Genomic DNA, 25,837 nt, shown 5'->3' on the forward strand with positions numbered 1-25,837 from the left:
TTTCACATCGAAATTGGACCGTAGATCAGTGGAAACGGGTTCTTTGGAGTGACGAATCAAGGTTCACCCTTTACCGTTCGGATGGAAGGGTCTGGGTCTGGCTTCTACCTGGAGAACGTCTCCTGCCAGAATGCATTGTGCCAACAGTCAAGTTCGGCGGAGGTGGAATTATGGTCTGGGGGTGTTTCTCCTGGTATGGGCTAGGACCCTTGGTCCCCATTCATGGTAAGCTCAACTCCGATGCCTACAGCACTATTTTGGATGACAATGTGCTTCCTACGTTGTGGCAGTTTTACGGGTTGGACCCCTGTTACTTTCAGGACGACAATGCCAGTTGTCATGTTTCGACGTTAACCAAGGCTTGGTATGGTGCCAATGGAGTTCATCGAATGGACTGGCCTGCCCAGAGTCCAGACCTGAACCCTATCGAGAACCTCTGGGACGAGTTGCATCACTGAATTCAGGGGTGCACTACTGTTGCAAAATCGGTGAAGGAACTTCTATGTCTTCTCCAAGCCAAGTGGAAGAAAATACCACTAGCTGTCATACAAAGACCTGTGGAAAGTATGCCCCAGTTGGTCCACGCTCTAATTACCTCTCGTGTAGGCTCTACCAACTATTGATTTTAAATAAAGTTACTTTTTCTTTTCTATCACAGGTGTCCAAATACTTATTGGTAGTCAGTGTACACCTACCACTACGCATAACTCTCAAGGTTCTTTAAAGAACACAAATTTTCGCATACAACAGAGGTGTGCGCGATTGCTTATATCTTTGAAACTACAAATGTTACAACCAATCTAGATACATCATTAGATAGATGAAACAGCACATTAGCAAATACAAAACAAATTTTAAAAATGGACAGAGCGTTTATTATAGTAATGCGTCAAAAATAGCGAAGGTGAAGAGAAAGCTCAGTGTGCATGCTGGACTGCCTGTGAGTGGCAAGGTCGTCTAGTAGACATCGCGCGTAGACAGTCAGTGTGTTCTGGGTGTGTTTGCTGTATTTATTTTATTTCGCGCAGCTAGTGATGCTATTCATAGAAATTTGACGAGAGAAACAGATTGTGTACCAATAGAAGACAGTTAAGCAGCGTAAGAGAATACAGGAGTAAGAAGCAGGTGGAATTTGTATAGTTGATGTAACTGTTAAAGGATAGTTAAGATTTATTCTAGGATCCATATATATTCGTCTAACTGTTACTTCCAGAGGTTTGAAGATGTTCTTGATAGTGCATTGAATGAAATATTTTGAGACGGTTTTCTGATCGATGAAGAGTTTACTGTAGATAGAGATGTTCCTATTTTTATGATATGATAGGAGATTTTAATGTTGTCTTCACACGAAATGAAAAGCCATTTGATTTTATAAAACGTCATTTTAATGCCAATATGCTGCCAAGTAACTATACAAGTACACTGGGCAATTCATTCATAGATTTAGGATTTACTAGGAATATAACTGGCGACATCTTAAATTATGTATCTTATTTCTCATATCGTCGAATAATTTTACATTGTGTCATTTTGAACACCTAACGAATAAAAAATAAAATAAGTAAAAAAATAAATAAGTAAAAAAAAATCTGAAAGTTTTACAGATTTTTATATTACCCCAAAGAGGCTTTTTTTAACGTTTTGTGTGTTACCTTTATTTATTAAATATCATATTCTTCGAACTTAAATCATAAAATTCAATTAAACAAAAACAATATTGCAAAATAACTTAAAAAGAGCATATCTTTACAATTTCCGATAACACAGTCTCGCGCGTTGGAGATAAAAATGTTTTTTTTTTCGTACAGTGTTGTCATTGTTCGCTTTGAAATCGCTGAGTTTGTTAATAAAAAATTAGTTAAAGTTTGACATAATATGAAATAGATAATAAAACAAATTCCAAATTAGGGCTTCCAGATTCCCTTATTTTATCACAATGCGAGAAACATACATACATTTATGCAGATTCCTCATTATTTAATTTCTTTAAATATAACACCAATAATATTCAGTGGCAGCAATTTGAAAAGTGATACAGCCTTTTGAAGTTTTCAGTGCACAATGGCAAAACGAAATAATAGCCTTTCTGGGCTAACGCCCTTTGGGCTAAATATATGTGTGCATAAAATCTGTTGTTCGTTTTATTTGTTCTATAACGTCCTCATGCTTCCGTTAGTAATCCTATGCATTAAACCCCAGCAGCTATTTTAAACTAAAACAGAGAACCTACCGTCGACGTTTTTCGACAGGTTTCCTACTGCAAAGAAAGGAAATGGAAACGTTTTAAAAGCCGTGGTTAAAATGCTTCTTGCTTTGTGAATTCCAGCTGTACCAATCGACTCAAGAAATACTTATAATGTTTCTTCTGAAGAAAACCTATTTGAATCTGAAGAAAACCTAAGTTGAATTTAGCTTTATTTTCATTAAATTTTCTTTTATTTGAATGAATATTTCTTTTCAGATGTTAAATATTTGTGAAATAAAAAAAGTGAGATTCAACAGATTACAAACATTTATTGGAATGTCAAAAACAATACATTTCTGTGGCATGATTAATGCAATTTTACAAAGTATACTTTTCAAAATCGTCTAAATGTGTTAGTATTACGATGTGTTGTTACAGAACCACCTAAAAATATTATAAATAAATATACATTTAATAATAACGAAACATACATATTATGCACTGACTATGTTTACGTAAATAATGGACAACATTTGTGTGATGAATTATTCCTGGAAAATGACATAACATATTTTGTACATTTAATATTTTACTTTTCAATAATAGAATAACTATGCTAACTTAAAAAAAATTATAACTATTATTTCCTGAAATGTTTCTACAAAATGAAATTTCAAACTATAGCTTTTTAAAATTGGTTATTTATATACGAATCGCGGGTTATAAATTATCAGTTATTATTTATTTAATTGCTAGAAAAGTGTATTAGGATATTAGAAAGAATACCGATATATAACAAAATAGAGTCCTAATTTTATCTATGTGGATTGGCCTCAATGACTTATAACAAAAACTTCGTAAATCTTTCATTCGGAATATCTAAGCAATGTTTATCGGAATATCTAAGCAATGAACAAAGCTAAAAGTTTCGAGTACATTGTCATTATGACATTGTCTACTCGTTACTAAAACAAACATCAGAAATAAATTAGTGATGCATATTTTCCGAAATTTCTTTCTATAAAAAGTTTTAATAATTTTTATAAGCAATTTGAATTATTAGCACCAAAATAGTAAATAAATCACATCTGCTGTATGTCTGAAATACTGTAATATCAACGACCAGATCGACTGAGGCTCTAAATTGATCGTAATCTTTTCAGAAAAGAACAGTTGTCCTAAACTAGAGACACTTACATAAGCAATGTTAGCTCTGGAATAGAGCAACAGTTTTTATTTCACATATTTAGTGAAACAAGAACAGTTTTAATATATGACAGTATATTTACATTCATCATACTCGTTTATGTACAGCAAACCCAATTCCACATGAAAATTAATTCTCTCTGACATATAGTTAAGAATTCTAGCGCATCTTTAAAATGTAAAATTAAATTCTGGGAAAAGAATTTGTTTTAATTGCAAAAGTCTTGAAATGTGGAAGAAAGGTACTTTTTTTATTTTCAACGTACTTTATATGTATGAAAATAATAAATAAATAACAGGTATGCATTTGGTGCCTCTTGCAAGAAGCAGAGTCTAAAAGTACAGTGTATACTCGATTATCCGGGCTAATACCAGGGGAGCAAGTCATGGATAATTGAAAAACTCGGATAATCCAAACTATCAATTTTCATGCATATGGTGCATCTTCATTTCTTAAAAAAATCGATAACCTTACAGTGAAGATCCGAGCACCTCTATATACGAGAAATTCGAGGTACAAGGAAAGTATGAGCAAAAAATTCGTCTCTAAATACGAGTATTGACTCGAGTAACCATGCAGGCTGTTGGAAAGCGTGGCGCGTTTCCCGATCCGGCTTTACTCGAGGAATGCCCTCATCAGATCACTCAGTGTTCTTTGATCTACGTGTTTGTGCGCTAGTGAGTTAATTGTTTTTTTTTACATTTAACATGAAAATAATTATTTCGCGATGCCTCTCAAGAAGATTGTTGGCTTAGATTGTGTTGCAAAGGAAACGAAAGAAGCCATGGCCGTTGAAAGTAAGAAAGGAATCATAGATAAACATAAGCGTGGTGTTAGTGTGACTGAATTGGCGAAGACTTACAGACATTCGACATCGACGATCTGCACTATTCTGAAGAAGAAGGAAGAAACAAAGAAACCTGATGTGGCCAAAATAATTACTGTTATTTCCAAACATCTTTCCAAACTACTAGATGATGTTGAGAAGTTGTTGTTGGTATGGATTAACGAGAAGGAGTTAAAAGGTGATACGGTGCCGGAAGCTATCATTTGCGCAAGGGCTAAGAATCTGTACTTGGACCTTCTCCGAAAAGCACCAGGTATTATTTACCAGTGTTATTGTTTTGGAAAATTGATTTATGTGCTGATATTTTTGGGGGTACGGAACGGATTTACTGGATTTCCATTATTTTCAATAGGAAGTTTGTTTCTAGATACAAGCTCAATGCTCGAACGAGTTAAACTCATATCTCGAGGTTCTACTGTACTTTGTTTTGAGATAGCTTAAATATTTTGAGTTTCATTGCGTGTATTTCTAAGTGCTACCTTATCACTGTATTCGAATCTTCTTTGGTTAACGAAGTCCGATAGTGTTTCAACAATCATTGCTGTCTCGGGACTAAATGTGTCTCGGGACTAATGTGTCTCAGGACATTGCTGTCTTACGACTCAGCATGTTCTTCGCTTGTACTTACAGTATCACTCTTTTCCTCTTCTGCCTTTGTGTCATTTGAAACTATACCTGCATCACTCAAGGATTGAAAATCCAGCTCAATCGAATCACCATCGAATCATTTCTCCATGTTTCCCCGATCAGCATTTTCGTTGAATTTTACCACGGATTTTACTGCCGCCACTCACGGATAATCCGCACACCCGGATAATCAAGAATATACAGTATACTGCGCACAAAAAAGGAGACAGTTCTATATCTCCCGCTCTACTGGGCCGATTGACGAAATTCAAATTGCATTCTTCGTGTCTCGAAAGCGCGACTTAGGATATATATTTGATATAGGTATTATGACTCAAAATCGGACCTTTTCTAAAATAACATACCAACTTTATTCCATATTTTGATTCTGCAACTCAAACTATGCCTAGGTGTTAAATTTTGTAATTTTTGGTAAGAAATTTATGGAAATACTTAAAAATTTATATTGGCACATTTTTTTCAGTTTGCGCCAAACTTCTTAACTTGGCGAACTTCTTTATTTATAGCAATCTATTTCCTTTCCTTTTTTTTATTGAACACGATCGGAAGAAAGTCATCGTTCATACTTTCAAATAATTTTAAAAAAGTGCGTAAACCATAATTGGCGTTATTATCGCTGATAACAAATATGCCAAATTTCAAAACGCGCCAATATGAAAATTGACGTATATCTTAGAAAACTTTGAGTAAAAAACTCTAATTTTTTGCAGGTGTGTTTAGAAATACATCTACTTTAGGATAATGGTAAAAATGTTATAGGTTATAATTCAAAATTATTTTCGAAAAATTTATAAAAATTATTTAAAAGTACAAATTTTAAAAATAAATCATAAAAAGTGGACGAATTTTATTTGGAATGAACCTAAATTTCGAAATGCTAAAGGAAGAATCAAATAAGTTTAATAAAAAAATATTAATAAATATATTCCAAATTCAATTAACATGGAGGAGCTAAAATTTTGAGAGCTAATTTAAGCTGCTTGGGTGACTTTTAGAAATTTCGGCAGTTTGATATAATTTGAGTCGTAGAATCGAAATATGGAAAAAAAAAAAAAAATCACATGTCATTTCAGAAAAAGTTCGATTTTGTGTCAAAATACTGATATAAGAAGAATAATTTTATTAGAATATATATAAATCTAATATATATCCTAAGTCGCGCTTTCCAGACTTGAAAAACGCAAGTTGAATTTAGTCAATCGCCCCAGTAGAACGGGATATATAGAATTGTCCCATTTTTTTCCCGCAGTGCACATAATTTGCAAGTATTTAGCATATAAATAAAGATTGCCAGGAATTACACTAAATAAATTATATTAGTGCAAATTGAGATTTTTGAAGTGCTCTTAAAACATTTAATAAGAAAAATCTGAAAGCAAAAATAAAAATTATTTAATTAATTAAAATTTTTTTGAAACGCAGTGTGAAATAACATATTCCTCATACTTTTATATGCATTACATTATTACTTTGATACCTAAATAATAAGTTTGTCTGTTAAATTTGCTTCTGAAAACTCCTGTATAGAAATTTTACATTTCTAATGTTGTTTAAAGTTTACAAAATGATGTTTTAAGCGTTGAAAATGTAATACTGCTGCAAGCAACTATAACGAATATTAGTAACATATAATGTAAAATAAAATAAATGTATTTAAAAATGATTAACAAAAATACAGAGTTTACTTATGTTAAAATTTTCAGTAATATTTGTCCAACGAAAGCTAAAATGTATACTTATTAATTTAATTAAATAAAATTTATATTTGATTTAAATGTAATATTATATAAAGCATAGCAGATGCTGTACAGAGTCATTCACAAAGTAACAATCTTCGACAGTTAATTATGGGAAATTCCCGAATATAAAGCCTTTTGTTTAGAAAATAAATATTTTTAACGTTTTATGAAAAATTTTAAATCTAAGCTATTTTCTTTGATTACAAATTATGAACAAAAGCTTCTTTGTTTAAATATTTTGTTATTTTATACATTCAAGAGATATATAGGCCCCATAAACTTAGTAATTGACAGTTCAAACATTTTAGCTTAATGCAGTTCAGTAACAGATCCAGTAATTATAATTGCTATAATTCAAACTGTCTACCTTAAATTTCTTCTTGAAATTCATATACGAGTTCTCAAACCACAGGTTATAATTTAGAAAAAACTGATAAAATTATACAAAATCCAATAATTGCTCGACCTAAAAGTCCTTTCTTACAGCAGATACTCATTACACCTTGTGATACAGTTAACAAAATACAAAATTATTTCTCTGTTTTATGATTCATTTACCTTCACAGTGAAAAAAAAATGAAGCAAACATTAATCATAAAATTGTTTTATATTAAAGAAACACAGAAAGTACCCTTTCAATTTCTTTTTTACATATTCAAATTTAATTAGCGAAAATTGTAATTACATTATACTTCAAGAAGTAATTAAAATTAGAATTTAAAAAATATATTATTAAGCTGCATGTTTAAATAAAATTTATAATTATTTAAGAAACATTTATTTTTAAAAATCTGTTACTATAATTTTTGCTTCGTGTGAATTTCTTGAGATATAACCTCACGAACTGTGCATAGAATATTGAATGCTTCTAAAACATAATTACGACAAAATTTAAATTTCACGCTTAGTTTTATCCAACATATGATAATAAACATGTCTGAAGCAAAAAAAAAAAAAAAAAAAAAAAAAAAAAAAAAAAAAATGAAATTTCTCTTTTAATTAAAAAGCAAGTCTCACCATTTTTAAAATATGCAACAAAGCAACAACAAATAAGCATGGAGAAAAATCACTTTTATGTTTTCAAATGTAAAATTAACCAATTTAGCAGCTAAACATCTCTAAGTTTTTATCAAACATATAAATATATAACTCATATAGTATATATAACTCATACATCTGATTTCAAAACACAAATAATGTAAAGTTTTAAAAATTCTGAATTATTAAAACTGCAAAATATGTAAAACTCAGATTACAATTTTCATTAGTGTAAAATACCACTTGTTGATCATATGCTCGTTTAAATAAAATTTAGTCATACAAAAAATCATTTTTTAAAATTTGCTACTTTATTTCATATATTCATATTTTTGCTCTACATTTTCCGGCATTCCTTGAGATATACTACATAAAATTCCGCACTGACTATTGGTTGCCTCTACTTTGCGGTTCAATAAAATCATTCTTACTGTCAAACATAGAGAAAAAAGGAGAAATTTTAACTAATTCGTAGTTCAAGAATATTTTTAAAAACATAACTGCAAATGTTAATTCCATGCTCATTTGTATCAAAAGTATTATAATAAACATTAGGAAAAAATTAAATCTGTGTCATTTAAAAATAATAAGATGCATTAAAATGTTTAAATCATGAATGACAGCAAAAAATGATCATCAGCGAAAATCATTTAGTTTTCAATTATAAACATTACCAGTTTAATAGCAACAGTCTATATTTCACTTCTTTTCACTCATTACTTCACTTCACTCGTGCTTTTTGGTAGAAAGAAAAAGAATAACTTGGTATTTCATTAACCTATGACATTATAATCTGTAACTTTACAATAGGCACTTCAAGGCCATTTCTGGCCCCCAACCTTTGCTCATAACCATGGCAACGACTGCTGCGAAAAAAAGGACGAATCCTCTAATTTGCTAAATTCCCCTCATTCTCTTTGCACGATGACGTCACACATTACTACTGTAAATGAAGGGAGAGTCGCTACGCCCTTGAAGTGCCTATTTTAAAGTAACAGACTATAGCAAATAATTTATATAGCATATAATATTTTTTAACTATTAAATGTACAGTTTTTAGATTATCCTCTACGTTAAACGGCTAAAGCTGAATTTTAAACCAATAAAAAATCGGTAGTTAGATGATTTTATTTTGGTCCTAGCCTTCTTAAAAGTTAAAGCAAATATAAATGGAAAAGGTTTCGAAAAAGCTGCTACTGATAAATTACCAAACATTTTCAGCTTTAATTAAGAGTCTATAAAATTTTATTTCTACTTAAGTTTCAGAATACATATTTATGGTGAACATAAAAATAAGAATTTAAACTATAGTTGAGAAGAAAATTTAAACTATAGTTATAGTTATTTCAATGCCAATATAAATATTTAAATAAGTATTTCGTTTCAAACAAAATTTTAGCAGCAGAAATTTATTGCGAAATATTTTTCTGCAGCAACAAGTTGTGTTCACAATTAGGTTTAGATCTAAACCTTAGTCAGCTGCATTTATATAGTTGTTTGGATTCAAGCACGCAACTTTCAAACGCTTTGCGGTAAGAAATAATCTAACTTAACCTAATTTGCTTAGTTTTTATAGAAAAAAAATATTTCTGTATGGTATTATTTTTCATTATTACTTTCAATTGTATGAGAATACTTGATACAGATGTAATTCCAATTCGCAGAAATAATTTTGATTTTAAGTTTATTAATGCCTAAATTACTGTGCAATTTACGTTTATTCTGAATTCTGTTTCACTTTGAAATGTTTATAATGCTTTAGAAAACAAGAAAAATCATATTGCTGATCCCCTATGAGCATTTACTTGAATAAAATTACAAATCAAAATGGTTGAAAAATACATTTTCAGTTTTGAAAATAGATTTTTCTTATGTAATCAATAATTTATGTTTCTTCCTTTCCAATCTATAACTTATTTTTTTACGGTGATAAATTACCAAACATTTTCTATACTATTAGGTGATAAAAGCTGGGGTTGTTTTAAAGTTAGAGGTATGCAAATGTTAAATTAGTGCCTACATAAAAAAATACCATTTTTCGGCATCATGTTATAAGTATTTCTTGTTGAGAAGAAAATAAATGATTTTTATCAGATACGTATTTTATTCGTACTACGTTTACTGTATTGGTATTTCATAGAAGATAATTTAAATAAAGCTTTAATTTCATAAAAGAAGACTTTCGTTTTACAAAGCTGCAGTAAAAAGGTAAGGAAATTTGCTTGTTTTGTGACGATGACACATTTGATAACCCTACGGTTAATTTAATCATAACTGCGACGTGAAGGATCTTCTCTTCTCCGGAAAGAGCTATGCTGGAGGGATAGAAAGTCCCCATCCTTCCTCCCTATTCTGAGAATAATTCGGTCCAAATGGCGCATGTGTGTTTGCGCTCATGGTCGCGGATGAGGCGGTCGAAATATATTTATAAAACTCATAAAAATATTAAATCACATGTGTAATTATATGCAAAAGCACAAAGTGATATACAAGTAAATTTAACGTTTCCGTACCATTTCGCATTTTAATCAAAGGCCCTTATATGAAAATTAATGTGAAAATTCCTGAAAACATTTTATTCACTCTTCCATTATCAACAACCTATGCCTTTTTTAAAAATACTTTTTTTACCCTGGCGATTACATTTTAATGTTGAACTGTACTTTAAAAATACATTTCTTAGAGATGAGATGCCATTAAGAGCCTGCTTGAGTTCCAACATCATAGCACTATAACACTATAGCACACTTTTGAATGAACACAACATACACAGTACTTTAGTGACATTTGCACGGCTGCCAGAATTTGCAAAAGAAAAAGGCATATTCATATTTCCTCTTAACAGAAAAAACATCTATTGAGCACGAGGGGAGTTCCTTTTCATATGTAAAAACTCACAACTCCTAAAATTAAAATTAAAATACTTAACTTTCACGCCGCATCTCACGGTTAAGATAATATTAAACACTGGCAGCATACAATTAAAAAAAGTTCTCGAACAATATAAATTAGTTGTACAGATTTACATCTTTACATAATAACAACATTGTTCTAACTACTTTATGAAACATTTTACAGTCCATGCATGTTTCGATATATATTGATCTCTTTCAGCTAGGTGATTCACTTAGCATTTATATATATATATATATATATATATTTATATGTATATAATGTACAAACATGAGAGTTAATTTTCTCGACAAAACAGAAACAGTTGAACATTCACCGGTTTATGAAACACAAAACTGAGTTAAATTTGCAAAACTTTGAACAATCATGAACACAAATAGATTATAGTTTCAAGATAGAACTATAATCCTTTCAACCTTCTCAAAAAAGTACTTTTATTAATCTCTCACCAAGTCGTTGGATAAAAGTTTCCGGTTAGCGGTGGACTGCATTGTTATAGTTCGACCGTCTCAAACGCAACCCTGGTTGGCATTCTGCCAAAACACATATACTCGTCCAAAAGGGGCGGTATTACTTGCTGCGACGTGAAGGATCTTCTCTTCTCCGGAAAGAGCTATGCTGGAGGGATAGAAAGTCCCCATCCTTCCTCCCTATTCTGAGAATAATTCGGTCCAAATGGCGCATGTGTGTTTGCGCTCATGGTCGCGGATGAGGCGGTCGAAATATATTTATAAAACTCATAAAAATATTAAATCACATGTGTAATTATATGCAAAAGCACAAAGTGATATACAAGTAAATTTAACGTTTCCGTACCATTTCGCATTTTAATCAAAGGCCCTTATATGAAAATTAATGTGAAAATTCCTGAAAACATTTTATTCACTCTTCCATTATCAACAACCTATGCCTTTTTTAAAAATACTTTTTTTACCCTGGCGATTACATTTTAATGTTGAACTGTACTTTAAAAATACATTTCTTAGAGATGAGATGCCATTAAGAGCCTGCTTGAGTTCCAACATCATAGCACTATAACACTATAGCACACTTTTTAATAACAAAGCAAAATATTTCTTACCAAATAATGAAACGAGAAAGGCTTACTTTTACTCCAAAGGAAATGGATTCACATGATTATGAATGTTACATTCAAATTTGGTTAGCAATATCTCATACATATTTTTTTTAATTTGCCAGTTTCTTTCTGAGAAAAGAAATAAGAAATGATTACTTTTTTGGGAGGGGGAGCTGAAAATGCTTTTGCAATAGAGCAAAAATTGCTTATAATATAATAATCAGATTTATTGTACAAAATATTCTTCGGGGAAAGGATTTGTCTCTTGATATAGTCCTCTCAGATTCAACAGCAAAAGCAGTATAATGATAATTTCTGTAAAAACTGAATGTATATTAATTATCTGATTTATAAAGTATTTTAGTTTTATGGCTTATGAAAATATTTTAATGATCAGATTGATTAATAAGGAAATCACTTTAATTAATAGGGAATTCTAAAAATTAGAATTAGCGAAAGTAGAAAATACTGTATTTATTTTATTTACTTATCACTATGAGTGTTAAATAATTTTTTAAATTTATTAAAAATTTATAAAATAATTTTTGGTGGAAAATTAGATACCATTTGTTTTAATTTGCGAAATTTTCAATACAGGATCAACTTATTACTTAATCAGAAGTTTAGAAGTTTTAAAAATAATTTATTTTGAAAAATCGTTTCATTATAAAAATATCATATCATGATTTTTAATTAGAAATATAGTTTTTATAATTTAATTAATTAGGTAAAATTCAACCGTAGATGTACCATATTTTCATAGAAGAGCTCTATACAATTCAGAGAAGATAAGCACAGATTCCATTCCTTCAAAAGTGAAATTTGTGTCTTAAATATGTGAATACTTTGCCTTCTTAATAGCCCACCAGCAGCCAAGTGGTAAAATCGCTGAATACTAGTAGTTCGGTCCGAGGTTCGAATCCCGCGAACGGGCTGGCTGCGTGGGCGTTTTAGTGGTTTTCCCCCTTGTGTAACGTGTACATGAGCCATTTTCCTTGGAAAGTCTTCCACAAAGACATTCCTTAGGCAGATAGACGTCAAGTGCTTTGCCATTAATCAGGTAAACCAAACAATCCTCCTTAATGCTTTTAAAGAAAAGGGATTAGGGCTAATTTCCTTAAAACTCTTCGGTAAATGCAAGGCTGAATTTTACGTAACTTTCGCTTTTTAAGTAACTGAGCTTCTTTTCCGTGTGCAATATTTGTAGCATAAAGTTAGGTTAGTTTGTTTAGTTGACAGTAATAAAACATTAACAGTTGATTTTTTTCCAATTTTCTGGGCGGCACAGTGGAAAACTCTCTTTCATAATGAAGAGTAACTTTCTCAGTGTTTCAGAAACTTATAAAAATAACAGGTAATCTTTATTCCATTAAAAGTTTCATTAAATTAAAATAGTTAACCAAAGTTATAGATTTAGATTTTAACAATAAGTTAATACAGAAACCATTTCAAAGAAGAAATATTAAGCATGAACAGAAGCGGAGAAACCTTTATCTCCCCTACCCATTGTTTTCAAAAATTCTTAAAAGAAGGAAGAATTTGAATTAAATCTCCTAAAGAAAATATCCGACAATTAGATTTTGCGAAATACTCGCAAATCCTATATTTTACTTTTCTGGATTTCAGTTTTGTTCCACTGTTTTATTAAATTTCGCAACTTTCGTAATGACATTTGTTCAGATCAAATCATTTTTGCAAAAAAGTATTTGATGAGAAATTAAATTACTTAGCTTAGATTTTGCAATTCTATCCTAATTCAATTTGATATACTGTCTTATTAAATTCAATCGATTTTTAATTTCTGTAACATTATATTTTGTCGAGTTAATTTAAAAGCCACATGCAGTTTCTCTCAAAATTGTGATCTTAAAGAATTCCATGCGTTCCATTAATTTTGCGGATAGTTATTTTAAGAAAATTTTAGTATTTATTCCAAAATTGGATTAATTTGAATTTTAGATGATGTAGAAGCGTATTTCGATCATATTAAAGTTTTTAAACGGTAAATCTGCTGAATAAGCCGTTATTTTTGCCAGACTATTAATTTTATCCAATTATCTTGACATATCTAATGATACTTTCATAGAAAAAGACCGATTTTCTTCTCAGAGATACGTCGTTAATAAATAAGTAGCGTATAGAATCAAGTCAAGATGAACGATGAAAAGAACTAAATTGACCGCACGAAAGTCTGCTTATTTTTTCTCTAATTGAAATAATAATAATATATATAATAAATGGCTAATTTTCTTTAGAAATAACTTACCAAAAGAAATCCTTTCCCCAAGGAAGTTATACGTAGTTTACTAAAGAGGATAGCACACATTCGTTAACATCGAGGTGCAAAATGTCCTTTACTAGTAGTCTAATATTCACATATTCTCAGCTGTTAAAATATATAGCTTTCATATTTTCCTTACGAATAATTTAATCTTTTCATTCCATTATACACTTATTCTTTGTCCTATAAATCTAAGTATCAAGGAATAATAAACTTTAATTAATAAAAAAAAAAAGATTATGACCATGTATCTTATACCAAACTGATGTTGTTGTAAATCGGAAATAGAAGAACACAATGTAATTGTGAACAACAACTGCTCTATTAAATCGAATTAAAAATTTTATGTATCTTCTTATAGTTACGTAAATGCTTCTGGAGGACTTGATGTAAGTAAGAAAATGTATTAAGTTTTTCCCATTTGATAGCTTAAAATATCTCAGATTTCGTAGCTGGTTACCTAAATTTTAGCATTATCTTCCACGGGATTTCTGTTATAGTTATGATATAAATGCTATTGCAGATTATGAAGAATTGTCTTGCTCACGAACGTTACTCCAATTCAAATGTTTTAAAATGACTGCAGTATTATCAAACCTGTGTTAAGATCTAGATCTTTGAAGGAGGCAACTAGTGCCCCCATTTTAACCTCATATAATAAAAAAAATGCTTGAAAATGTCTCAGTGGTATAAAAGCCACTAAACATTTCAGAACGTCATGAAGAGTACATCCATGTAGATACTGTACCTCACTGTTCCTGCAGTAGAGTCTGATAGTATCTGAATTTTGGCACGGTAACAAAATAAAGTTTCATGTAATGAAATCTCTTCTCTCATAAGCAACATCCACCAATTCAAGCAACAGGATTGACGCCTGAATATCCATCAAACGGTCCAGTTACGCTATTGCGATTGGCAAGAACAGGTCTAGAAAGAGAGGTGTTGCTGTCTCCTGTATTGCAGTTGACATCTACGTTTATGTATCGGTTTGGGGGCAAGTTGCTCGGCTCTCTTCCAGTTCCACTCATCTGCCTGACTAGAGCACTTGGATCGAGGGAAAGGTTCGACTTGCGTTTGGCTACGTTTGATGGATTTTTCAAGTTGTTCTCATTTTCACTAATGCTTGGAGCAATTGGTAAATCATCTAGGGATTTGATGCTGGACAAACGGCTTACAGAATTGCGTGGGGTACATGACGCCACGCTGCCATTTTGCCGTATTTTTGAACTGTTGTCTTCTTCATTTTGAGCATCAGTATCTTCAGTAGGTACCTAATGAATAAATATTCAAATAAAAAGCCATTAATTTTTGCAGTTCAAGGCAAACTAATGTAAGTTACAAGAATTTTAAATAGACTGACTATCACTAATATTTCGCAATATTTATATTTTCCTGGCCTTTTTTTCAGTCGATTTAATTGCTTTTAACCCACAATTATTCTTATTGATTAAGGTGAATATAACCAATATACAAGTGTACAAGTGCTTATAGTAAGGCTGATTTTTAAACTAACAAATTTCACATAGATTTTATTTTCTTCAAAAAAAAAAAAAAAAAATCTGTTGCGTTCCTTTTTTCTCGAGAAACATACCGGGATTCTTTCAGAAATATGGTAAGACTTGATGTTATTGAAATTCGAATTCAGCGTCCAATTTAACATTTGTTTATATATTGTAAGATCTGTCTCTTCTATTCCACATAAACTAAACTAGGTCCTGCAATGAACCTGGCGAATTCTCGCCCAGGCATGAGTAAAATACCAGCACAGAAGATGGGTGAAAGTCGCCCTTTATTAATTCAAATTCGAACAGAAAGGCACGAACTTTGTGCTTTATAATAATACCGACCGGCTGCTGTGGAACTTAAACGTAGAATAAAAATCAATTCAAATCTAAAATAGAATAGAGTTCGATTAGCACGTTAAGTTACGTCTAACAGGTTGACTCAACAAAAACCTAACAGGCGTGACCATAATCCGAAATGGCCAAGAGTCGTACTAACGTAACAGCGAGATAGCAACGAAACTTGCGCTGGTTAACGAAAATACCCTCGCAATAAACTCAGAGATTCATCCGTTTAAATACTCACTTTACTTAACTTGAAATTTATATCCTGGCGAGAAATTGCGAGGGAAGTTAAGGAGTTCAGGATAGATATCAAAGTTAAAATAAATTTGCTATGCAAAATAAGAGAAAAACTACAATATCACCGCACCCTGTCGTGGCCATCTTTGTTATTTCCTTTTCCTTTTTTAGTTACTGGATCAAGAACATCTTGCTTTGGAAAACATTCTGCAGTTTTCGTTCGTGTCAATCGTTAACTCATGTTTTTGTTTTCTGGTCTTATATCTGGTCGTCAAGTATTTGAAAATATAGAAAATATAGTTCAATGACGAATGATACCGTTACCTCTTAACTGGCAGAACCTTCCTATTTTATGATTTTAAAGATGAGCTTTTTCCACTCATGCATTGGTATTAAACATCTTTGCGTACCTAGTTAAAAAATTCGCTATCACTTTTGAAAATCACGGTTCGTTTATATTCTTCAAATTTCAATCTAGGAACATTCTGGACATGAGTAACGGATATTCCGCATATGGGTAATTGAAACCAAAAATGTGTTAATTCTATTAAGCAATGCGTTGAACACTCGAAACCAACGATGTATAATGCGGTATCTTTGATCTTCTTTACAAAAGGGTGACAGGATGTTTTAAACTTCAGAAGTAAAATTCTGTTATTATTGTTTTCTAGCAAAAGAAACAACGTTAAGTTTCCAAGATCTGAAACGTGCATGAAATTTAAAATGCGATACCCGTTCAAGATTCAGATTGAGAAGCTGAGGGTGCAAGAAACAATCTAAATTCGCCAAAACAATAATTTTGCAATAGTGAAATTTATAACGATTAATGTCTTGAAATACGAAAGGTTTCCGTCTTTGGAAAATACCTTTTCACTGAGGAAAAATCTATTAAATGTTTTTGTGAGATCCCATGAAATCAATTTAGTGCTACTCTTTTTTTTTATCACTCTACTATACGAGGCATCCTATTGCGTTCAGATGACATTTTAAGATTCGACAGCGTTTAATGATGCTACCCTGTGGCAGAACGTTTTTAAAGGTAAATATTTTCAAGAACAAGACAGGCAGTGTCATATGATTGTTTTAAAAGCAAACATTACTTTGTCAAAATGAGACTCTCTTAGGATGAATTTTTATTATTTTTTAAAGAATAGTGCGATATAAATTCCATAAATTCTTTAGACAAAGCAGGACTTGCATTATTTTATATCGCCCATGAAGTCAGTAGACAGACGAGCGAACATATTTCAATATGAAATTCTTTTATAGAAAAGCAAATATTTTTCTTACCTCAGTGTATCCATCCTGTCGCTGCATAGGTGGGTGAGAAAATGTGCTAGTCTTCGATCCACCATCTGATGGTGTCCATCGAGGTTCTGTGGGTGTATCCGGTGTCATGAAATTGGTTTCCCACACTGTTGGGTGAACTGACGGTGTGTTACCTCTCTCCTCCAACTCCAACAATTGGTCAGCAGACCCTTGGCTGGGGCTGGACTGGAGGTCTGTCGTCAAACTGCACGACGATTGCGGCATTGGAATCAAATAGTCTTCGGATCCTGGGGACAGAAGGAGACCGGGATCGGGTCTTTGTACCTAGAAGTATAATCGAAATGAATCCAAATACCAAATGCAGTAAGTTACAATATCAAACTGAATTAGATATACATTCAAAAACCAGCAGATATCAGATTCAAAAGATGTAGGAATCATCTCATTAAAATGCGTGATTAAATAATACTTTAACTCACCTGCAGGCAGCCTCCGCTATCGTCATCCACTGGGCGCATAACAGTTGCATCCCTCTCCATAGAGGGAGCCCTGTTAAAAACTGGTAAAGGCGCATTGATAACGTCAGGATCCTGCAAAATAATGTATGTATTTTTAAAAAAAAGTAAAACACTCACAATAAATAGTATTAAATTGAATTATTCGTTTAATACAATGATTGTCTTTGTTTTTCGACAGAATATCACCACACAAATAAATTACTTTGTCCAATTAAAAAAAATGTTTCATGCGAAACTTATATTCTGATTAATTATATAATAATGTATAATTAAACATGTGCCCGATCCGCTTTTGAACTGATTCAAAGAAGCATTTTAATTTACTGATTGAACGGTGACTCAACAAAATGGAGCAGAATTTCTTTTTCAGTTCACACTGGAAGAGTACTAGGAATTTTGATTCCAATTTTTGAAAGACAAAAAATGTTTCTCATCGTAATTTGAAAGTGAGTTTAACTCTTACAGTCCTCCCTCTTTTGGAATAATCGATTTGATTGATTCGTTTGTCCCGATCCCACTCTTGGTCGATTCTTTCCTCTCTTTACTTCTCGTGCACCGCTTTTGATTCATTCCGTTTCCGATTTTATTAACCCAAGTAATTGTTAACGATGAGCAACTAACGGGTTCACTTCAGTGAAACAACAATCTTGATATGATCCCATATAAGAGTGGCTTGCCCTTCTCTAATTAAGTAATAAAATTTTATCATTAGGATAATAATAGCAATTTAAATATCCCATCTATTCTGAGAACATGTAAATAAATAAAAAAAAAAAAAAAAAAAACTTCTTTTATTGCGCTTTGTAAGTAGCTTTAACTGTTACTACAATATGCAGCGGCTATCTTTACTGAACTTTATTGAACAATATGCAGCGGCTATCTTTATTGAACTTTATCTTTACTCAACTTTATCTTTATTGAACAATATGCAGCGGCTATCTATATTGAACTTTATCTTCACTGAACTTTATTGAACTTTATCTTCACTGAACTTTATCTTTATTGAACAATATGCAGCGGCTATCTTTATTGAACAATTAAGGAGGAAAAGATGGCATTTAAGAGCAAGATCTGTCAGCCTTTAACAGTAATGGCTTAAACTGAAAGAATCAAATAAAATTGATTACAACTTTTATAGATTAGAAGCGTTTTATGGAGATAAGTAAGAAGTGAAAGAGTTTTGAGATAAATACATCTAAGTTATTCTAATTTTCATAATAACCTTTGTCAGCAAATTTAATATCTATAAAAAAGGGAAGAATTTTGAATTTTGGAATTAAGACTACGAATATCTTATATCAGAAAAAGCGAATTCGTGTGGCGACAATGTTGCTTCGTGATCAGTGTTCACTTTTATAAAGTTTTAAATGCTGCTGTACGTTTATTAATATTCGCCATACTATTTATATTTGGGATGTAAACTGATGAAAGTGACCGAGTGATTTACTGTAAAATTGTTACTGTAAAAAAGTTTGTTGTAAAAAAGTTGTAAAAAAGTTTCCAAATTTTTGTGTAACATTTTTCCTCTTCTAGTTATGTATATTCACAAAGTTTAAGACATAAGAATACAAATTCAGGATCTGAAAACATTGGAAAAATCAAAATGCTTAATTTTTCTGTGTTTGAAGCTATGGATGGCAACGTTTCCAAAGCAACTTAAAATGGTGTCCTAAGTTTTAAAACTTTTGTTTTGGAAACAGGTAAGATGTTATGGTACTTTTCCATTTTGCCGCCACAGGGGATAATGTCGTCAAAAATTATGGAACCGATGCCAAACCAAAGAATATGTATTGTGACACAGACGTTCTTTAGCCAAACGGAATATCCTCACTGGTAACCTTTTACGCCTCATTTTCAAAACAAGTCGCAGTCATTTCTTATCAGATTGTTTCTTTCAATACTGGCATACAATTACATGGAATTTTTACCAAATAGTTCAATTTTAAACCCTAAGGCCAACTGCGGTAATTATGTTAATTAGGATGCAATCACACCGCTCACCCGAAGGCGAAAATATAGAAAATGCAAAGTCAAGGGTTAAATTCATCCATTCTAATGAGATTGCACTAGCGAAGTAAAGCACTGCGGTTTTAGATAATTTCTGAGTAAGCTATTCGTACGAATTGAAATACATAATTCTTGCATTTAAACCTTTATTCTATAAGATTTAATTTAAGATTTAACTTGAAATTAATGTAGATAATTACTAAGAGAATTAGATTTTTGTAGAGTAGTTTACGTAAGATCAGATCACACTGAACTAGATCGGTTCAGTTTCAAGATATTATGAGATGAATGAGTTTTAAATCATTGGTTGCCTACTTCAGTTATTATTTATTGTTATTTTAATTATTACTCCTAGCGTTAGCAGTGACATATTGGTTACTATGTATAATTTAGAAAGACGAAGAGGAAAAATTGTGCGTGGAGTGGACGTGTATCTGCAGCTGGTAATCTTACAAAAATAATAATTACATACTTTCTTCTTTAGTAAAAAGAAACACTCGAAAAAAAGACTTTTACTAACGCATTTTATTTTAAATTTCTTAGTTCGTTTGCATTTCATTTTAAATGTTTTTTATTTATTTATTTATTTATTTATGGCCATTCTAAAATTTTAAAAAATGATTGTAAACTCGACAGCATTTGATATTACAAAAAATATTATAAACCTAAAAGAGACGTTTGAAGATATGCATGCATACGTAAGAAAATGGAAATAAATCGACATTTCGATTTTAAACCAGCACAGACGCACTCAGCTAATCACTGCTAAGCAACGTTTTTGAAAATGAGAGTAATCAAAAACAGTACGAGAGAAATTATAGAGCAATTCAAAAAATTTTTAAAAAGTCAAAAAATTATCTTTTCTCTCCGTGCGCTGGACGAGTTAACATTAGTATTAACAGATCAAAAATTTATTCGAGTCAGATCATTGGATACTGAAAATAAGGGTTGGATGTTAGAGAGGACACAAGTACGTTGGTTGGTTTATTAATTTAGGCAAATGCCAGAGAATTGGCCACTAAACGCGTAGAGACATTAGGTATTTTTTTTGGAAGCAGTAGAGGTGAGAAATGAGCAACGCCTTCGCCGGGAATCGAACCACGAACCTCTGGAATACGCGCCCAGCGTGCAGACCACCACACTACGAAGGCATGCTAAGAATGCAGGAGAAACATCTTATATACTCGTCCCTTTTAAAGGCCAACTGGGGTTTTCTGGGGATACCCAATCACCAAATCCTGGTGAGGAGAATCATCATCCACTACCCTTTTAGTTCGAGAAAACATTAGGTATTTTTTGGAAGCAGGTGAAGAAAAAAATGAGCAACGCCTTCGCCGGGAACCGAACCACAGACCTCTTTGTATTCACGCGCCCAGCGTGCAGATCACCACACTACGAAGGCATGCTAAAAAGGCGGGAGAAATACCTTAGAAGCTATTCGCCTTGATCTTGCTTCTCAATACTTAAGATCAATAGATTTAGAAGATAATAGTGCAGTGCATTTGTCAATATGCTCCTTGTCCACGGACTGCCCAGATTCAAAAATAGTACAGACAGAAGAGTCCTTAAGTCGTATTTTAAGATGGGCATTCAGACAATCGTGTCGAGTCAAAAGACAATATAACGCCACGGCTAGTTAATTATTTTAATTGAAAGCATTATTCGATTCGTTTGAGGGTTACAGGCTTACTGGTTAAATTTTAAAAGGAAAAGTTGGTACTATTTATTAGGGCCGAATATGCAAGGAGGACTTAAGCAAGATAATTTGTTATTGTGGAGAACTTTAAGATAAAATTGGTTATTATTAACGTATCAAGCGAGGAAAAGACATTTTTTTTACTTCTCTAAAAGATTGTTCTAAAATCCGTTTTCAGCATAATCTGTCATAATTGTCATAATGATTTTTATTGCCAGTCCCTGAATAGTTCACACAAATGTTCACATCTCAGTTAGAAATCTCGGTTTTTCTCTTTTTACTAGTTTGCTAAATAGTGAAGACTAACTGCCAGTAGTAATAGTATTTTGAGTGAAAACATCAGACAGCAGAATTATGTACTTTTGAAGCTACGAGTTATTTTCTCAAGATTAACATTCTGTCTCAAGATCAACATTGAATTTTTATTCTTTTTAAATGCCACCCAAACAAGAATCTTGCCAACAATTTATATTCAAGTTGGCATCTTACTCCATGTTACTTTCTAGGTAAGGTATAAAGCAATTTGCACTTGAATTTTATGCCAGAATTAGTGTCCTAGTTGGTTAATTAGTAACCCTTTATAACTGATTATTTTAAATGATTTATTTATAAAATTCAGTGTACTTATATGGTAAATTCAACTCTATGAAAGAATTATGAAAAACGTAATCATGTTCTACAAGCTAGTGGTCTAATAAAATTACAATAAGACCCCGCTTAACGCGGTGGATACGTTCCATCAAAGTAGAGCGTAATACGAAACAGCGCTAAACGAGGCTATCTTAACATGTAAATAATGGGGTTAGGGAAAGATGGATAGGAAATTGGTTAGGTATTAAATTTAATAATATTTTTAATAAAACTAAAACCAAACATTTATTTCTTATAAAAATAAAAACGATATAAACGAATATACTTATAAAAAAACAAATAAAATTCTCAGTCAGTCAGATCATTCAGTCTATTCTGTGTTTCCAATTTTCTGCTTTTTTGTCAAGAAGGCATCTAATGTTGAATCTACTGAAGTTGCCAAATTCAATGCAGCACTGATTTGAGACTGACGTTCACCAGAATCTAATCTTCTAATCACATGCATTTTAATTTCCAGTGAAATGCTTTTTCTGGTTGCTTTCTTTTCTTGTTTTTTATTATCACCCATGATAAAAACTAAAGATCATAATATTTGTCACTGTATTAATCGTTATAGTATTATATAAGTTTATACTTACAATAATGTCAACAAATGTTTCAAATGATAAAAATGCGTCCGGACAGCACCGCACCAAACAAGAAACACAACTACAGTGTTTCGGATATGTTATTTGGAAACCTAGCGCTGCGCACAATTTCAGGGAATCCCCGGGTTGAAATAAAAGAGCGCTAAACCGAAACAGCGTTAAGCGGGGTCTTACTGTACTAGCGTTCATTGGTGCAATTTAAAATTGTATTTAAAAAAAAAAAAAGAAAGAAAGAAAAGTAGACTAGACACTTGTAACTGTGCAAATAACCTAGCATAATTAATATAATTTACTGTGTGATATTTCTACATTTAGCAGCAAATCTTCTCCAGTAATATATTGACGTTTTTCGGTTATAACTCATGGGTTGCGAAACTATCATTTCCGTCTATATCGATTTTAGAAAGATGCACACGCGATATACGAAGGAACAGTCTCACTGGATAATTAACATTCTATTGTATTTAAAATGTAGACTACAATATATAGAAGAAATAAAACTGGAAATCTGGTTATCGATATTCTGTAGTGGTCAACTGCTAGCGCAAGGATTATAAAAGTTTCGTGTCGTCAATCTATGCGGTTGTTGGCAAGATTAGTAAAATTTATGCTATACCGTTGATGACTGTCGTTGTCCATATTACAGCCAACATTTAGCATCAAATTGTTGCAATAATCCATTACAACTTGCCCAATTATGTCAACTATGACATGGCAGGGAATTAATTAAGGATTTAACGTATGCCGATTCGCGAGACAATTAGTAAACTTTCACCTTCTCTAATCTACGCGGTGTTTTTTTGTAAGATATCGTTGCTGGAAATAATTAATTACTTTAAAGTTATTTTCAGAAATTTCTTTTTTACAGCTTCTCGTTCCCTTAATGCTAAAACAACATGAAAAAGTAAATAGCTGCGGTCTCGGATAAATTGAATAAAAACAGAACAGTAGACATTTTATTACCACTGGAAAGTATCGAAGCCCAAATAATAAGCACAATAGCTTGCTATGTTATTTAAACTTGTATTTGTTTGAAGGGTTTAAAGTTGTCATGTGATTGACCATGAAATAAAGGTTTTAAATTTAGTATTCTATGTGTAGATATTAGGTACGCATACACATAATTAAATGCACACGATAAATATAATTTCGGGATATTTACAAACATTGCTAAAATAAAACAAGTTGCGAGGCTCACAGAGGCAACATAAATTTCAAATTGTCCCTGTTAAGTGCACAAATTGTTTGCCTTTACTCAAGAAGAAATGATCCATTATATCTACTGCACAAATTAGTCGCGCATTCTAAAAGATAATACATTTACTTATATCTAGTATCATGTGTAGTCACAGTTCTGTTCAGAACATTAGCAGAAGAAACTGTTTCCGATCTGCTTTCAAAAGATACATAATTTGGGAATTGCTTACAAAATAGAACGATTTTTTATTATATTTTCAATAACATGCTTGCCTTACTTTTCTGCTGCAGCAAATGATTAAGAAACCAGTCTTTTATATTCTTAACTGGGTAACTCAAACAAATTTTCCGCAAACATTTTCACACAAAGTTACGAGAGCCATATTTTAAAGCAGAACAATCCTGGAATTAAACGTTGGATTAAGTTTTCTTATGTCTCGAACAAGGCTTGTCACAATCCTCAAACAGCTGTTGTTACTGTAAACGATATAGCTGAAATTAGAATTAAAGGTATATTACAGCTTGCATGTAAATCAATTCTGTAAGAGGATTTGACAGTACAAGAATTTCTCGTCTCTCGATGTTCTGCTCTTGTTAAAGTGATGAGTAAATCTGCAGTACCTCAAAAAAATTTCATTCTAAATGTTTATTCCGGAGCAAACAGCGATTATGTGACAATTAACAATAAAGAAGTTCCAGAAGAAAATTTGTAAGCTATCTTAGAGAACTTAACTCAGAACTATGTTACTCAGACAGTCTTATTAATATATTCCTTCATTCAGTCTTACGAATTACGTACACCAGTATCGTAATCTTCTTTATCGATCAGTTCAGCAGATATAAAATCTTGTTCAAGTAGGACTCATTAATATCTCGAATTGGAAGAGGAATGTTTTTGGCACACCTTTCAACTAACCAGCAGTTGATGTAAAAATAGTTTGGTGGTTAAAGAAATTGAATAAGGAAGTAGTATCCAACTGTACAAAAAGGCTGAACAGGAAAACAAAGATAACTGCTGTAAAACAGATAGGGAAAAATAACGAGGAGGAAACATCAGTCTTCAGAAGACAAAACTGAAAGATAAAGGGTAAGAAATCTCTGGAATCTTGCCAGTCTGAAGATGAACCTTTAGAAACATAAAAGGCATCTTGTGGGATGAATTATACTTGCAGGCAGCTAAAAGGATAAGTTGAAGAGGACTTATGAGTTGATAGAGGACATTTAAAAAAGTGCTGTTTCCTTGATGAGCAAAATCTTAATGAACTCAGCGCATAAACTTGTGTGATCCATAATTTATCTACAAAAAATGCTACAACCCACAATTTCAGTGGAGATATATATGACTTTGGCCTCACGGCTGTAAGTAACCAGTCGGCTATTGAAAGTGATTTCTTCTTCCATTTGTCAATATTTCCTTTCTTCTGGCTCATAACTCTGTCAACGTTTGAAGAGACTGTGAAATGAGGTTCTCGCTGTCTTCTGGGGGGTACCGTGTCATGTTGTACACTTGAGATCATGCATCCTCAACGGTAATAGCAGCTGCTGTTTTAACAAATTTTAGCCTTTACTCATCCCCTGTCAACCTCTCCTGATACCATGAGTCCTTGTAATAACTGTATGACCCGTAGCCTTGAAACATATAACATAAGGCATGTTAGCTGTTACCGATACATCATCGTCATACTTTTGAAAGAAGAAGCGTGCTTTTACTGTTTTGGGATGAGAACGAAAGTCATATTCAGTTCTTCAATTGTACATTGTCATTCCTCTACATTGTTTTTAAGAAACGTGGAAATTGATCGCCTTGCAACTTCCACATAGTCCCTAGGTCTGCCAGTTTAGTAAAAGATCTAGAGTACAAAAAGAGGGTACTGCACCATCATTTCACTCAA

At 32.1% G+C, this 25,837-nt stretch overlaps 1 protein-coding gene across 4 annotated transcripts in view; it reads right to left on the reverse strand.

The window, feature by feature from the left end:
* Positions 1 to 2,494: 2,494 nt before the first annotated feature.
* LOC118188535 (leukocyte tyrosine kinase receptor-like) overlaps positions 2,495 to 25,837 on the reverse strand; it is a 374,636-nt gene continuing 351,293 nt past the window's right edge. The window contains exons 27-30 of one of the 4 annotated variants that reach the window (XR_015040889.1): positions 17,769 to 17,879; positions 17,311 to 17,613; positions 14,685 to 15,207; positions 2,495 to 11,784 (exon numbers count right to left, since the gene is read on the reverse strand). Coding sequence is in view for 1 of the 4 variants with exons in the window: in XM_035358990.2 (XP_035214881.1) it covers positions 14,791 to 15,207; positions 17,311 to 17,613; positions 17,769 to 17,879 (831 nt within the window). In the remaining 3 variants the exon portion in view is untranslated. Of the gene's footprint in view, positions 15,208 to 17,310; positions 17,614 to 17,768; positions 17,880 to 25,837 lie in introns of all 4 variants that reach the window. The other 3 variants (XR_015040890.1, XR_015040888.1, XM_035358990.2) reach the window with 3 other exon arrangements.

This window comes from Stegodyphus dumicola, chromosome 4 (genome assembly GCF_044657685.1).
Source record: "Stegodyphus dumicola isolate Sdum_Otavi_A_Nest chromosome 4, ASM4465768v1".
In the NCBI taxonomy this organism is placed as follows: domain Eukaryota; kingdom Metazoa; phylum Arthropoda; class Arachnida; order Araneae; family Eresidae; genus Stegodyphus; species Stegodyphus dumicola.